General features: G+C 36.2%; 1 protein-coding gene across 19 annotated transcripts in view; it reads right to left on the reverse strand.

The window, feature by feature from the left end:
* The window catches only part of BBS9 (Bardet-Biedl syndrome 9), a 622,708-nt gene extending 607,843 nt beyond the window's left edge, over positions 1-14,865 (reverse strand). For 10 of the 19 annotated variants that reach the window (XR_004321417.1, XR_004321414.1, XR_004321412.1 and 7 more), the window contains exons 1-2: positions 14,110-14,590; positions 2,710-2,832 (exon numbers count right to left, since the gene is read on the reverse strand). Coding sequence is in view for 9 of the 19 variants with exons in the window: in XM_032483740.1 (XP_032339631.1) it covers positions 2,710-2,821 (112 nt within the window). In the remaining 10 variants the exon portion in view is untranslated. Of the gene's footprint in view, positions 1-2,709; positions 2,833-10,977; positions 11,096-14,109; positions 14,591-14,619 lie in introns of those variants that run through there. The other 9 variants (XM_032483738.1, XM_032483734.1, XM_032483735.1 and 6 more) reach the window with 9 other exon arrangements.
* Positions 14,866-15,804: the final 939 nt, after the last annotated feature.

Raw genomic sequence — 15,804 nt, forward strand, 5'->3', positions numbered from 1 at the left:
CCCATTGCAGATGGGAAATAATATGTGTAATTGATGTTGTACAAGGGATAGTTGCCCCATGTGAGGTATAAATGCTGAGAAGCTGAAAGATAAATGTTGTAACTATTTTTTAGTCTGCCTTCTATGTTTTTTACTTTAATTCTTGTAATAAACTCTCCCTCCAGGCCATGGGTTGACATGTAATCTAAGCTGGACCATTCAGATCCTCTCAAAATTAACAAGGAATCCTTCTTTTATGAATCAAGTCAGCTTCACCTAAAGAAATTTTAAAGTGCCTAATATCACCCTTTTACTCTCTGATCACCTCAAAGAAAGTAAGCTCAACTGCATTATTGTCTCAAATTTCTACCCTGACCTGCAAACTTCTCTTCATGTATATCCATTCTTACCTTCTTGCCTTCTGTCACAGTGAAAAAAAATTCTCACACCTGTTTAAGGTTAACCCTTCCATCTGACCTGATACCATCTCTGACTGTCTTCTCTGGATCTCTCCCTGCCCTATCAATTATATCCCCTACATGACACACTAAATTTTTCCCAATTCTCTTTACTCTACATTATCCCCAGCAATCATCCTCCCTTCTTCCCTTTACAGCTGTTTGTTTAAAGGGCCATAAACATTCAGTCTTCCCCAACTCTCACTCCTATACTCTGCAAATCTACATTTGGTTACCATTGTGTCCACTCATCCACCCTCACCAAGGACATTAATGAATCACTTGCTGCAAAATGGTATGGAAACTTATCAGTCTTCATGTCACTAAATCTTGCCTTCCAAGTACCAGCTCAACTGCCTCTCTGCCTGCCCTTCTCAGAATCTATTACTGACTACCTTTCCGAAAACTCCTCCCTTAATGCTCATATTCTCCAGCTTATGGTCCTAAGATTCCTTCCCTCTTATTCCATCTTCTCTCCCTGTGCACTTTCACCCATTCCCAGAGCTTCAGACACAACCAGAACACTGCTCAGTCCCAAATCTCTACCTGAATTCTGCCTACCAGTCATTTCTATCTCAAGCAAAGCGTGTCCAAAACTGCTCTCACTAACCTTCCACTGCATAATATAAACAGTAATAACTCTTTTTTTATTTTGTTTTGTTTATTTTATTATTATTTATTTTATTATTTTATTAAATTTATTTTTTGTTATTTTATTTTATTTTATGTGTGTGTGTGTTAATGGAGGTACTGGGGATTGAAACCAGGACCATGTGCATGCTAAGCAGGCACTCTACCAGTGAACTATACTTCCCCCTCCAACAGTAATAACTCTTAAATTTTAGTGTGCCATCATTCAACTTTGGAACTTGTCAAAAATGCACATACCTCAGCCCCCATTCAACACACCCTAAAGAATATGATCTTAGAGGATCTTAAACATCTGAGATAGAAAATCTTCATATATAATAATCACCTCGGGATATTATGATACAGGTGGTCCAGGCTTTGAGAAATAACGATCGGTGTTTTTTTTTTTTCCTATGTGGAACATACACATAAAGAACAATTTTTGTATAGCATGCTTGAGAAAACAGAGGAAGCTGCTCACAGATGGCTGCAAATTGGGGAGAAGCAACATCTCAGCATATTGGTAACCCACTGGTGGCACCCCAGGGAGGACCTCTAATAGAAATGGTAAGTGAACAGTATATTTTATTCAAATAACCGGTAAGTATAATTTCCAATAAAGTTGAGCTTTAAATAGTTTGGGCAGAGGTGGGTTTGAAATTGTTTCTCTCTGGCAGGTATTTCTGTGGTATGACTCTTCTATGCTGATAATCTTTGAACTGCTCAGGACACCCTCTGACTAGGCCTACCCATCTCCTATCGGTAGGAAGGCAGGGCCCAGATTTTCCTTAGAAACAGTTCAGTAGGTGCTCAGAAGAGGTTAGTGCCTCCCACTCTTCTTTGCCAATATAATTTTCTCCTTTCACCTTGTTCCCCAAATTCCAATGTTTTCATTATAGGCAAGAGAAATAGAATAAATAAAAATGTAAAGGGACAATATTTATATACAATGAACAACAAAAAGTTATAATAAGTTCTCTTTTTAAAAGACCAGTGACTATCTGAGTTACCAAAAAAGCTCAGAATTATAAATTGTTAAAACCAAACACAAATTTCAAACAGCAATTATACAGAACAAAAATGTTTTATAGACCACTTAATATATGAAAATGCAAAGAAGAGAAAATACTATAAGAATAAAATAGAATGTTGTATCTAGTATCAAAATATAAAAATGAAAGCAATGATTTAACAATTGTTTTCTATAAACAAACAGAGCTAGCATAATTTCTCCATTTTGGTAAGCAGCTTCCTAGATTCAATTTCAAAAGAATATAACTTCTCTTGCAAATAATTTCTACAAAAAAATTTTCAAACTTCAAAATATTTTACCAGCTCTACCCTACAAAATCTAATTTTGCAAAAATGAAAACAAACTAAATGATGCCTTATAATATTCTTCTGAGTTGAAGTAAATATGACAGAATCAACACAAACCAGAAAAACACAAACAACAAAACAGAAGAACTATATTTATCAGCCTGCTATCTAAATACTACTTATAAGAAAAACTACCTTCAAAACTAGGGCATAATTGTGACAGTTCACCTAAGTTCTATAAAATACACATTTAAAAAAGAAGTTGTTTTTATTTCATCCCTATAAAGCTTTGCTCCAAGATGAAAGGTCATAAGTTGTTTACCTTGTCCATTTCCAGTATTGTCAACATCAGCCAAACACAAACAGCCTTGATCAAATTCTTCTTTTTCTCCCAGAACAGCAGACCACCAATCACGGGCTTTAAATAAAGACATTTTCTTTCACTCTAAAAAGAAAGCATTAATTTACCATAAAAATCCACTTCACACCATAATTTACAAATAAATTCTTAAAGCATACATAGCAAACTAAACCTGGACAACTTTGAGGAAAAACACTGTATTCAGCTCTAATTTTTTGTATTTTGTGGACATACGTGAAACCACAAATCCAAGTGGGTGGAAGCATCAATCAGATATTTTGCAATGTCACTGAAAAGTCAAGCTGAGAAATTTCACATTTATGTTGGGCCAATTCTCTCTTCTGGGACATTTAGTAAACAACTACACAAAGTAATGAAAAAGTATTCTTTGGAAGATCAAGATTCAAACCAGCACTAGTTAGCACATAATTCCTTAACAAAATACCTAATTTCCCTTCAGTTTGGTCATTAGAAAGACTGCAGAATCTCCTGTCACAATGAGTTGCTGAGAAGAGCAAGTGAGACCAAATACATCAACCAACTAACACAGGAGGGGATACATTACTGGCACTCAAAAAACATTCACTCCGTTTTCCCTTTCTAATTGTAGAAAGGAAGATGGAAGAGGGATATTCATACCAAAAAAGAACCAGGAAAACTGGGTTGTAAGTCTGTTTATACCACTAATTACCTGTGTATCAGGCAACCCACACAACCTCTCTGTGCTTTCATTCCTCATCTAAAATGAGGATATACCAGCCATACCACTGACTTACTGAGGTGGTGGATATGAAACTCAGTAGGATCTTCTGAATTACAGTACAAACATCACATACCCTGGGAGTCTATGAGAGCTCATTTATCTAACATAAATGGGGCTTTCTTCCCTGCTACAATGATTTAAATGATAGTCAGGATATGCAGTCAATTCTTCTTATTCAAAGAAGCTCTGTTCTATAAGGTAGCAAATGTTGAATTAGCAAATACTGAAGCATTGCTCCTAGGGGAAATACAGGGTTAGGGTCCTGCAAGCCTTTAATCACAAAATTTTCATCAATCAATACATAACTTTGTGTTTTGTGTGTTTCTGTTTAAAGGTACTTTATTTAATATACTATCCATTCAATAACACTGAATTCAATAGCCAACAACACTATAATGAATATTTGAAGGAAGCTTATCTATTACAGGTATTTTCTCCATAAGGCACATCAAAACCTTCTTGCACTTAAGAACATCAGACACCACTTTAGTATTATTTTGGGGTACCATTTTAAACAGCAAAATCACACACACACACACACATATACACACAAAACCCAAACCAGACAGATGTGGAAAACGTGTCACTAAACAGATTACGAAAGAATCCTTGTTTATAGTATAGAGCTGAAACAAGAAGGCAAGAAGACAGAGTCGCTGGGTTTGACATCAGCTGGGAATGTGTGTATCAAGTAACTCAAACTTTTTGCCACTCTGTGCATGACCATGAATGAACTCAAAAGCACCATGAATACTGATTTCAGCATTACAAATAAATTTTGGTGAGTGGGAAAACTCACAAATATGGAATATGCAAATAATGAGGATCATCGTACTTTTTAAATATGCAGATCAATCTGCTTCTTAAAGTGGGCCTTCCACACAGGCTAATCATAGAAACCAAGGCCACTTGTTTCCATAAAGTTGGCCAAGAAATTAGTTGACAATAATGTGCTGGTGAAAAGTGCAGACTCTGGAGGCAGTCAGTATAAGTTTGAATCCCTGCTCCATCACATACTAACTATGTAACCAGGGGCAGGTTCCTGAAAGTTACTGAACCTCTCTATACTTTGGCTTCCTTCTCTATAAAATGAAGGTAAGAATGCTATTGTCAGGATTAAACAAAAATACAGTAGAATCAGCCTATAAAATGGGAGAAAATATTTGCAAATCATATATCTGATAAAGGGTTCAGATACAGAATACATAAAGAACTGGTATAACTCAACAACAACAAAATTTAAATGGGCAAGGACTTGAATAGATATTTTTCCAAATAAAATATACAAATGGACAACAAGCATATGAAACAATACTCAACATCACTAACTATTAGAAAAATGCAAATTAAAACCACAGTTAGATACGACCATACACCCATTAGGATGGCTACTACCAAAAACAACAATAATAATAAGTCAGTAACAATGTGGAGTAACTGGAATCCTTGTGCACTGTTGGTGGGAATGTAAAATGGTGCGGCCGTTATGGAAACAGTATGATTCCTCAAAAAATTTTTTAAATTTAGAAATTACCATATGATGTAGCAATTCCACTTCTGGGTATAGCAAATCCACTTCCGTTTGCAATTCTTTGGAGTGTATTTTTGAAAATATCTCAGAAAGGTATTTGTACACCCATGCTCATAGCAGCATTATGCACAACAGCCTTTAAAAGGTAGAAACAACCCAAGTGTCCATCGCCAGATGAGTGGATAAACAAAATGTGTTTTATATATATACTATGGAATATTATCAGCCTTAAAAAGGAAGGAAACTCTAACACATGTCACAACATGGATAAATCTTCAGAACATTATGCTAAGTGAAATAAGCCAGTAACAAAGACAAATATTGCATGATTCCACTTATATGAGGTATCTAGAATAGTCAAGGTCATACACAGAGAGCAAAATGGTTGTTTCCAGGGTTGGGGTAAGAGGGAAATGGGAAGTTTTTGTTTAATGGGTATAGAGTTTTAGTGTTTTTTTAACATTTTTTTTATTGAGTTATAGTCATTTTACAATGTTGTGTCAAATTCCAGTATAGACCACAATTTTTCAGTTATACATGAACATACATATATTCATTGCCACATTCTTTTTTGCTGTGAGCTACCACAAGACCTTGTATATATTTCCCTGTGCTATACAGTATAATCTTGTTTATCTATTCTACATTTTGAAATCCCAGTCTATCCCTTCCCACCCTAGAGTTTTAGTTTTTCAAGATGAAGAGTTTTGGAGATTGGTTGCCCAAAAGTATGAATGTACAACATTACTGAACTGTACACTTAAAAAATGACTAAGATGTAGGGGAGGGTATAGCTCAGTGGTAGAGTACGTGCTTACCATGCATAAGGTCCTGGGTTAAATCCTCAGTACCTCCATTAAAAAATAAATAAATAAAACCTAATTACCAGTTCCCTCCAAAAAAAGGCACCAAAAAAAAAAAAGGCACCAAAAAAAAAAATAAGCTAAGATGGTGATTTTTATTTTAGAAATGTTCTACCACAATTAGAAATAAAAAAATGAAAACTTTAAATTTAAAAAAAGTAGTATCAGCCCAATACTTGACACATAATAAGCACTCAATAAATGTTAGCCATTGCTATGATTTGTACTGTTTTTAAGGTTTGGGTTTTTTTTAACCTACACTGAAGGAAAAAACCAAATGTCCTTCAATGTATGACTTGTTAAACAAACTATGGTACAACTATACCATGGAGTAAAACTCAGTAATTTTTAAAAATGAAGCAATAACAACTAAGGTGGATCTCAAGGGCACTATGCTAAGTTAAAAAAAAAAAAACCCAACCCCAAAAAGTCACATTTTAAGTAATTCCAATTCTATACCATTTTCAAAATTACAAAATTACTGATGGAGAACAGATCAGTGGTTACCAGGGTGTGACTTTAAGGGGTTAGCACAAAGGAATTTCTTTGGGATGATGAAAAAGTTCTGTAACCTGACTTTGGCAGTAGTTTCATAGGACAAATTTCATTTCTTAGAACTATATTCTTTTAAAAATGTGTATGTAATGTAAAACCTGATAAAATCAAAATAAGACCTTTAGTTTATAGTACTGTAGCAATGTCAATTTTATGGTTTTGATAACTGTACTTATCAATTATCAAAAAACACTACTTTTCATATAAAGAAGAAGCTATACAACTTTGGACTACCAAAGAGCTTTCATATGTTGTATGTAAGTAAGAGGTACACTGCAACTTCTATGTGAGCATAAAATTATTTCAAAGTGACAAGTTGAAAGAAACAGGGCCTTATTGTTGCCTGTAAATCTAACATGGACAGCTTAATAAGGGACAGACATTATCTTTTCCCAAACTCCAATTCTAAAAAAAAAAGGAAGCAAACAATGAGGGGGAAAAAAAAAGAAAACTCCATCCAAGACCCTCTCTTTATGCTAAAAAAGAAAGCAGTTAGAAAAACTCAAGGTGTTGATGGAGGTCTAGAAAAATTATATAGCAGGTAAATAAACTTATGAGTTTCAACATATGTAGGAGAGTTTCTGAAAAACATGTGCATCACCTGTTATTAATAATGGCACTATATAACCATACAAATTGCCAGATGACTAAACTTCAAATCTCACAGCAAGTATTGAAAAAATGTAATAAATACTTCTATTATATTTTTACTGGACTTTTTTGAGAGAGAAATAACAGTACTTAATAAGTGCTATATATTCTTATTATGTACTCCAGATACATTGGAAAATTGTAATATGCCATACTATTGGACTACCACAATGAAGACACATCATTCTCTTGCAGCCCAGAGCAGAATATTACCCAAATTCAATACCATTCAAAGATTCACTAGGAGGACTCACAGCACTCAGTATATAGTCATCATCATGGCTATGATTTATTACTAAAAAAGACACAAAGCAGCAGGGAGAGGATATAGCTCAGTAGTAGAGTGTATGCTTAGCATGCCCAAGTTTCCAGGTTCAATTCTCAGTCCCTCCATTTAAAAATTAATAATTAAACCTAATTATCTCCACACACACCCCCCAAAAAAAGGACACAAAGCATAATCAGGAAAGGGCCGCTGATACATCATAAAGAATGAAGACTTGGAAGAAAAAAAAAAAAAAGAATGAAAACTTGGGAACACAAGTCTTGGCTATAGCCAAAGACAGAAATCAATAGGCTAACTAACAAGTAAGTGATCCTTTGCACAATCTATATCAGCCAGTTCAAAAGGAGTCTGGAGGAAAGTAAACAGGAAGAGGGGAAATCTGCCCAACATCCAAAGGGGTCTCCTTTCACCTCATGCAGAAAAAGAGAAAATCTCATGGGCCCTTCCTAGAGAACATAGTAAATACCCAAGTAATGGTGAAAGAGAAGAGCTTTTTTCCATCAGCCCTACTGAATGATATATTTAAAATAAAAATGCTTAGATTACTGATCACAAGAGACAAACCTGTATATTCAAACAAATATAAACACACATAACTGCATCAGATGAAAATAGCTATTATGTAAAAATGGCCTTAAAAAACCTTTTTTAGTGAACAGATTTTTTCAGCTTGTTAGAATAAAGGGGGGAACCTCCAATATGGACACCTATCTCTCCAACATTGTGTGTAAATAGAAATGTTCTACATCAAGCACTAATTTCTCATTAATTTCCATCATAAAACTGAGTATCTATTCCTATCAACAAAATAATTCAGGCAACATTTAGTTCCTTCCTGTTTCTCCCACTCTATCAATTTCTCCTTAGTCACCCACCACTTCATTAGCTTCTAAAAACTCTCCTTTCCTAGATTGTTTAGCTCTTTGCTAAGTCCCTGGATCAGCAGGTCAGCATCACCCAAGAGCCTGTTACAAATGCAGAATCTCAACCCCATACCAAACAATATCCCCAAGTGATTCACATGCACCTTAAAGTTTGAAAAGCAATGGCTGAACTGACACCTTATAGCCTAAATGGATGTTTTCTTATAGCAATGCTCTACTTCCCTTCATTTTTTCCTTTCCAAAGCTTGAAAAAGAGACTCACTTTTCAAATCAAAGAGCTTCAGCAGCTAGAAGATACCTATTAATCAGCTTCTGATTCTGTAGGTTATATGACTCCCCTAAATAGCACAGCTGATGGCAGAAACTCGCTTCTGCATATCCTCTCCCTGGTCTCTAGATCCGTGTCTTCTTAGGCTGTCACTGCCTGCAATTTACTATCTAAAAATTGAAAAAGTATGGATCAGTAGAGGGATTTTTTTGTTTTGTTTTGCTTTGTTTTAATTTTTAAAAGGTGAGAGGGTGGTTGCTAATTTTAAGCCTAGATCCAACAAATGGCTCTTCCTAACAAAACCACAGCTACTTGAATTATTTCAGACCAACTGACTTTCATACCACAGCAAAACATAAGCTAATACATAGCAGAATCGCATAAATTCCATTACATCAAAATTCTGCATATTGATTCCCCCATGATCCAAGTGATAACATGTACCACTATGGACAGTATATTATTGAATAAGGACTTACATCTTTAAAACATTAATAAACAATGGGAAAACCAACAATTTGGGCTGACAGTCAGCAGTAGTGCGCTTTCCAGTGCCTTTCTCTCCAATAGAAGCAGAGGAAGGTGCACTGCCACTCCTAAGAAATTAAGAAACCACAAACCTTCACCTGTGCTTAATTTGCATACTATGAATTACCTTTTCTAAAAATTGGTGTATTTTTAAATGACAGCTTAGGCTACAGGACAACAGATTTCAAAAGGGGGTTTCTAGTTTGGCTTCAAAGATGGATTTGACAGCAAGTCTGGACAACTTCAGGTTGCTAGATATCCCTGTTTATTTGCAAAAAAAAAAAAAAAAAGAAAAGAAAAGCTTAATCCTTCGGCTCTAACAAATAAAACACACCCACAAAAAAACTTCTCTTTGAACACAGTAGTTGTGTTCCTAAGAAACTTGTATATGATAACCTTTTTACTTGCTTTTAAATATAAGTCTTATAGACACTAGAGCACCTTGATATCTAATGGAAATCAGATCAAATCTTTTCAGAACATAAGTATGTCTCCATAAAATCATATGCTATGCAATTTAAAGTTTCAGAGCTGAAAGTTCTACTTTCAGCATGCCATTTGAGAAGCTCCATGAACCCACTACCCAGTGAAACTGTCAAAATTATTTTTAAAAACAACCCTTTAAAGTCTCTGGAAATTGTCCTAGGAGCATACACAAATAAACATTAAAAATCTGAAACGCAGTAAGACTAAGTAATATTTAAACTACTTTAAACTAGAGTAAGAACAGTAAGAGTCTGTAGTATTTAAACCAAGACTCATTCCTCTCCACACTCCTCGCTCAACAAGATGGAAACTGCACTCCAGACTGGTACAGCCAAGAACAGAGGTACCCTCTCCCCACAGCTCCTAGTCAGAGAAATACTTTCCAGCAAGGGCAGGACACCAGCATTACTCATCTTGCTCCAAGCCATCTGCTGCTGACTAAATAAGAAATAGTCATTCTTGTGTACATATGATTTAACTTAAGTTTTATGCTAACTAGAAAAGTCTGTCTTATAGCCTGTCAAATAGGCATTGTACATCTGCTTGACCATTAAAGAAAAGAGTACATTTTTTAAAAATCAAAATAGAGTAACTGTGGTACAGGCATTCAAAATGGAGCCAGATGGCCACTGTGGATGTGGTCTCAGACATGTTCCTACATCACTGAGAACTTGAATTTTTGAATTGTATCAAACTCAAGGACATGAACAGTTGTTTTCAAACAATATCTGCCAGCAGCTACTAGCTGCAAATTTATACTGTCAAGGTCTCTCCTCGTAGCTATGCATCCATTTCGGATCCCAACCAATCCTTGCTTAACAAGCATCCTTACTTCTTGGCAGCTCCAATCCTAATTCTTGACAAACAGCTCATGTAACTTTGTGGGTTTTGACTACATAAGCCTCCCCCATTTTGTAGTCTGGAGGAACACAATTCAAGTGCTTCTTTAATCTGTATCTCCTGGGCTACAGTCCTTAACTTGGCCTGAATAAAACTCTCTTCTATCCCTTTCTAAAGAATGTTCATTGATTATTTGGCATTCCTCAAACACTTTAAATAGAGTGATCATATGATCCAGCAATTCCACTACAAGGTATCTACCCAAGAGAGATAAAAACGTAAGTCCTCATAAAAACATATACAGGAATGCTCATAGTAGCATTACTCATAATATCCAAAAGGCGGAAATGCCCCAGATATCAATCAATTGATGAATATATAAACATAAAGATGCATGTGCATGGAATGGAATATTAATCAGTGATAAAAAGGAATGAAGCACTGATACATGCTACAACATGGATGAACCCTGAAAACATGATAAATCACAAAAGATCATATAGTATATGATTCCATTTATAAAAAATGTATAGAATATGCAAATCCATAGAGACAGAAAGTAAATTAGTGGTACCTTAGGTCTGGTGAGAAGGAGAGGGCAAGAAAGTTACAGATGAAGGATGCAAGGTTTCTTTCTGAGGTGGTAAAAATATTCTAAAATTGACCGTGGTATAACTTACGGTTGTACATATCTGTGAACAGACCAAAAAAAGCATTGAATTGTATACATTAAATGGGTGAATTGCATGGTATGTTAATTATATTTCAATAAAGCTTTTTTTTAAGTAAATAGTGATGGACACATGGGGGGACACACAGATACATATTATTTATGCTTTGTTTATGTTTTAAATTTCCCATAATAAAAAATAATAAAATAAAGTTTCACTTTTTTTTAAGTAGGATACACCTGTATTTTGGCCACAGTTACCACTTTATCAGAAGAACAAAAGGTTGGCAAATTAAATTCAGAAGATTAGCAAAACAAATTAAACCCTTTCTCCTGGAAGGACATCCCACCGCACTGAGAGAAAGAAAAATTAACCATAAATAAGACTTAAATAAAATGCTAATTCACTTTCCACTTTCAAAAAGATACCGGGCCTTGACTTTAACATATCAAGGTAAGCAGCGGGATGGTGGAGATCAGTTACTGGCAGGTTAGAAAGAAGAAAAGGAACATGGCAATACGGCATATTTTGGTCATGAAACCTGGCTTTTCTGTTACAAAAACAAATAAAATGTATTCCAAACAACAAAAAATTAAATACATATAAATTGATTTTAATTAGATTTAGTTAACTGTCTTCAACAAAAATAAGAAAAGAAGAACTTGCATTTTATCCCCTATTCATTCATTATTGATTTCCAGCTCCTTAATGATTTGGTTTTTTAATAAATATAAAACAAAAAAACAAATATCAGGTTTTCCATAGATATCATCTCCCTCCACTGGAAAAGAAAATAATAGCTAACATTTACTAATCATTTACTAAGGTCCCAGGAACTATCCTCAGTCCTTTGCAAGTATTCTATTTTACTCTTCATAACAAAACTACAAAGTAAATCAAAGATACTATTTTTCAGGCATCCCTGAACACAGAGAGGTTAAGAAACCTACCCAAGTCATCACAACTAAGTGGTGAAAGAAGCACCCAACACCAGGCTGCCTACTCCAGAACCTTAAATAAATGCAGCTACCTCACGAAAATCAAAAAGCTATAATTCTCTTAATATTAAGTCTAATAATTGCAAACTCAAACTTCAGGAAAGTATCTCATGCATTTAATTAAATTTTTTAAGAATGATTAGAAAACAACAGTTTGAAGGTTTTAACAGGTGCATATCTATAAATAGCCACAAAGATTGATTTCTTATGCCTTATTAGAATAAGTAAGAGATTATCTCTTTATCCCCTAAATTCTAGAAATTCTCTTCCACACTTACCACTTTCTTTTTTGTTTTAATACTTATATACATATTATCTTCCAAACCAAGTTTACTCAGATTTAATTTTCATTTAAGATGTGAATGTTTTAACACTTCAATTGGCCTAGTCCTAAAATATGGAAGGATGACTAGAAGAATGGCTATAGCAGTGATAACCCAAAGAATCCTGTAGGAGGAACATGTAGGTTAGATGAAAGATTCTGGAATTAGATTCTGACATTGTTTTTCATTTTTGGGGCTTTGCTTTCTCCATGCCATGCTAGTGCCACCTCAAATTTTGGAATGTAGGGTTCAGATCTTCTAGTCCAAGAAAGATGACAAATGCATATAAACTTAGAAGGGCAATGTTGAAGACTGTATTATAAGGGCTCAGTGTCGGAACTTTCAATAAAAGCCACAGAAGACAAACGAGCACAGGAGACGAAGTTAGGCAGACCTGGGTTCCCTCTCTGACTCCACATACCAGCAATGTGAACTTAGACAAGTCCCTCATCCTCTAGACTCCCAGCTGTCCTGGGAGGTGGGAGGATAAAATGGCCTAACACATGTTAACTACTTAGCCCAACGCCCAACCCATAGGGAGCACTCAAATGTCAGATAAATGTCAGTAGTAACCTAGTAGTAGTAATAGCAGTAGTGGTGGTAGTGGTTGTGGTATGTTGTGAGCAAGATAAAATTACGAATGTCAATCTGACCTTCTGGAATGAAGATTTAAATTGGACAGTCAAAGGATGATAGTAATCTTTCATCAAAATGTTAATCAGTAGGGATGTTTTATAATAACTTCATGTGTTTCAATAACTGAGAAATATTTGAAAGTCTTTATTCTGAGGGATAAGACTTGCTATATACATCAAATGGTGTAAAACTTTAAAAATACTATATACCATTGATACTGGGTATTTTTCCCTTCAAAGAATGTTTCCATTAAGAAGGTGTATCATAAACGTAAGTGTGTAGTTGTAATTTAAGGACAATTACACATAATTACACAAAATGAAAAATTCCTTAAACTTTCATAAATAACTTGTAAATCACTTGCAAGATTTAAAAACTTTCTTTTCTTATATTCTTCTAAATAACGGTTCAGTCTATTCACACACACACAAAAAAAAGACTCAACAATTATTCTCTCTACATATTTATAACAAGTTACAAAATCTCTCCCTCTCTGAATGTTGGTGGACTTTAGATAAAACCCTTAGTTTTCCCTCCACAACTTTAAGTTGTGGATGTCTGTGATATGATTTCATTTTTAAAGTAAAAATGAGATGGAAAAAAACCTTCAGGAAATTGGAGTCAACTGCAGGACTGGCTCGGGGTAGGGAGATGCTAATAAAATCACCTCAGTTCACTTAAAGTGCTGTGGTCTGCAATGCAGAGGGAGAAGGAGAAGCAATAATCCTATTGCAAGAAGGAATTACGGGTATTAGTACATGCATCCTACTTCAGTCATAGGCTGGGAACTGCTTTGACCATTAGCTCACCAGACCTGTTGAAGTGTCACGGGAGAAGAGTGCTGGGCACCACGAGACATTCCTCAAAAAATTCTCATCACTCTTTCTCACACACACACACGTTGCTCTGTTAGTTGTGTTTTTGTTTTGCTTTGTTTTGAATGCAAGCATCCTTCCTAAGAAATCTATCGCCCTATATCCCCCGAAACATGGTATCAGAGAATCAGCCTTGACCACAAAATGAAACACAGAAAGGGCATTCATACACCCAATGTTTCATTCCAGACATACTTTCCTACCTGATGCCGACTCGGGAGGGTCCTGCCCCACCTTTCTTTGAACTCCCTTTCCTCAGGACGTCTGACGAGGTCCCAGAGCTGTAAACAGAGCAAGAACGGAAGGTGCAGAGAAAAGCAACCCTTAATATTCCCTCTGGTTCTCCTGCTCCAACGTATTCCACGTCCCAGGAAAAGAGAGCGCCTCACCAGGTAGCACCACCAGCTCCACAGAGTTAGAGCGATCCCACCAAGAAGCTCCCCTGCATCCACACTATCACCCCCGGAGACAAGCGGGGAAAACGGCATCAATTCTTCGGAAGAGACCAGGTAGGCGAGAACAGCGGAAAGTCCTGATGCTCACAGAGGAGGAAATTATAAAGGAAGCGGTGAGTGGGATTTAGCAGAAAAGGGACAGCAGCAACGGAAAGGACACCTCCTCACTCCTGACTAACTCCAAGCCATCTTCGCCTTGTTGTCATAGCGCTTTACAACGAAGGCTACTGCGCAGGTCAGACAGCTAAGCCCCGGTACCTTCTGGGAGTTGTAGTCCTGAGTCTCTGAGGAGAGTGGAAGGTTGAGAATTTTTTCTTACTGGGCCACGGTTAGAATCAAATTTCTACTGGGAGGGGCTGGAATGAACCCCTGCCGGTCATCATTAGCACAGAGATAGATAAAGAAAGAATACTATCCCCCTCTTTTGTTCTTGGACGGTTCCTTGGACGCAGTCTCTGAAGAAGACCCGCCTCTCCCCTCCGCAGCAGACTCAAGCCACGCCCCTCCCATCTCTTTCCCGCGTTCCCGTCTCTCGTCGCTCGTAGACGGGACTTTCCGCGGGGGCGGGGCTCTTCCGGGGCGGGGCTTCCGAGGCCTGCAGCCACCCGGCTACCGCTTTTTTCCGAACCCGCAGGCTCGGGAGACCGTCCACGGATCCAGCAGCTGCCGCGAGGTTGGGCGCGGTAGCGAGCGCCACCTTGTGCGCCCTGGCGGCGGGGGTGGTGCTGGCCCAGTCTTTTTTCACCTTGCAGAGCAAAACGGGCCAGAAGACCAAGATCATCAAGATGGTGAGGCATTTGGAGTTTCCAGGTGTTTATTTTTTTCTTGTAGGAAAAATGCTGCTTAGAAGTTACTTGTACGTGTCTCCTGATTACGTGTGTTAATTATTCTCTTTAGCATATACCTTGGAATGGATTTTCTGGTGTATAGTATACAAATGTTCAACTTTACAATTAAACAAAATAATAATGACATTTTCAAAACATTTATTTCATCTTTGCTTACAGATTCACCGTAGGTATAATACTCTTGTCAGTCACCAACCTCGAAATTTTGTTTTGTTTTTTTCACTGGATTTTAGCTTAGGCTTTAGATTTTCTGTTTTTCAACACCAATTCACATTCCCACTAGAAAAATGAAGTTCTAAATTATTACATTTCTTAAAGACAAAACAAGTTCATAAAAATCATCAATAGTACTAATTTTTAATACTTTGATATTATTAAACCATCACAGCATTGGTTGTAAAAAAAATTTTAATGTCAGTTACTTAGATTGCCAATAATAAGAGCTTAGGAAAATTATGATAAAATGCTATTCCACCATTAAAATTCAAATTATTGAAGCGTTTTGACTTGAAAAAAAATGATCATAGGTGAAAAAAAAAGTCTTTAAAAATACCATTTGGTATCATGTTTATAAAGAAAAAATATGGAAAAATAT

This window comes from Camelus ferus, chromosome 7 (genome assembly GCF_009834535.1).
Source record: "Camelus ferus isolate YT-003-E chromosome 7, BCGSAC_Cfer_1.0, whole genome shotgun sequence".
NCBI lineage: Eukaryota > Metazoa > Chordata > Mammalia > Artiodactyla > Camelidae > Camelus > Camelus ferus.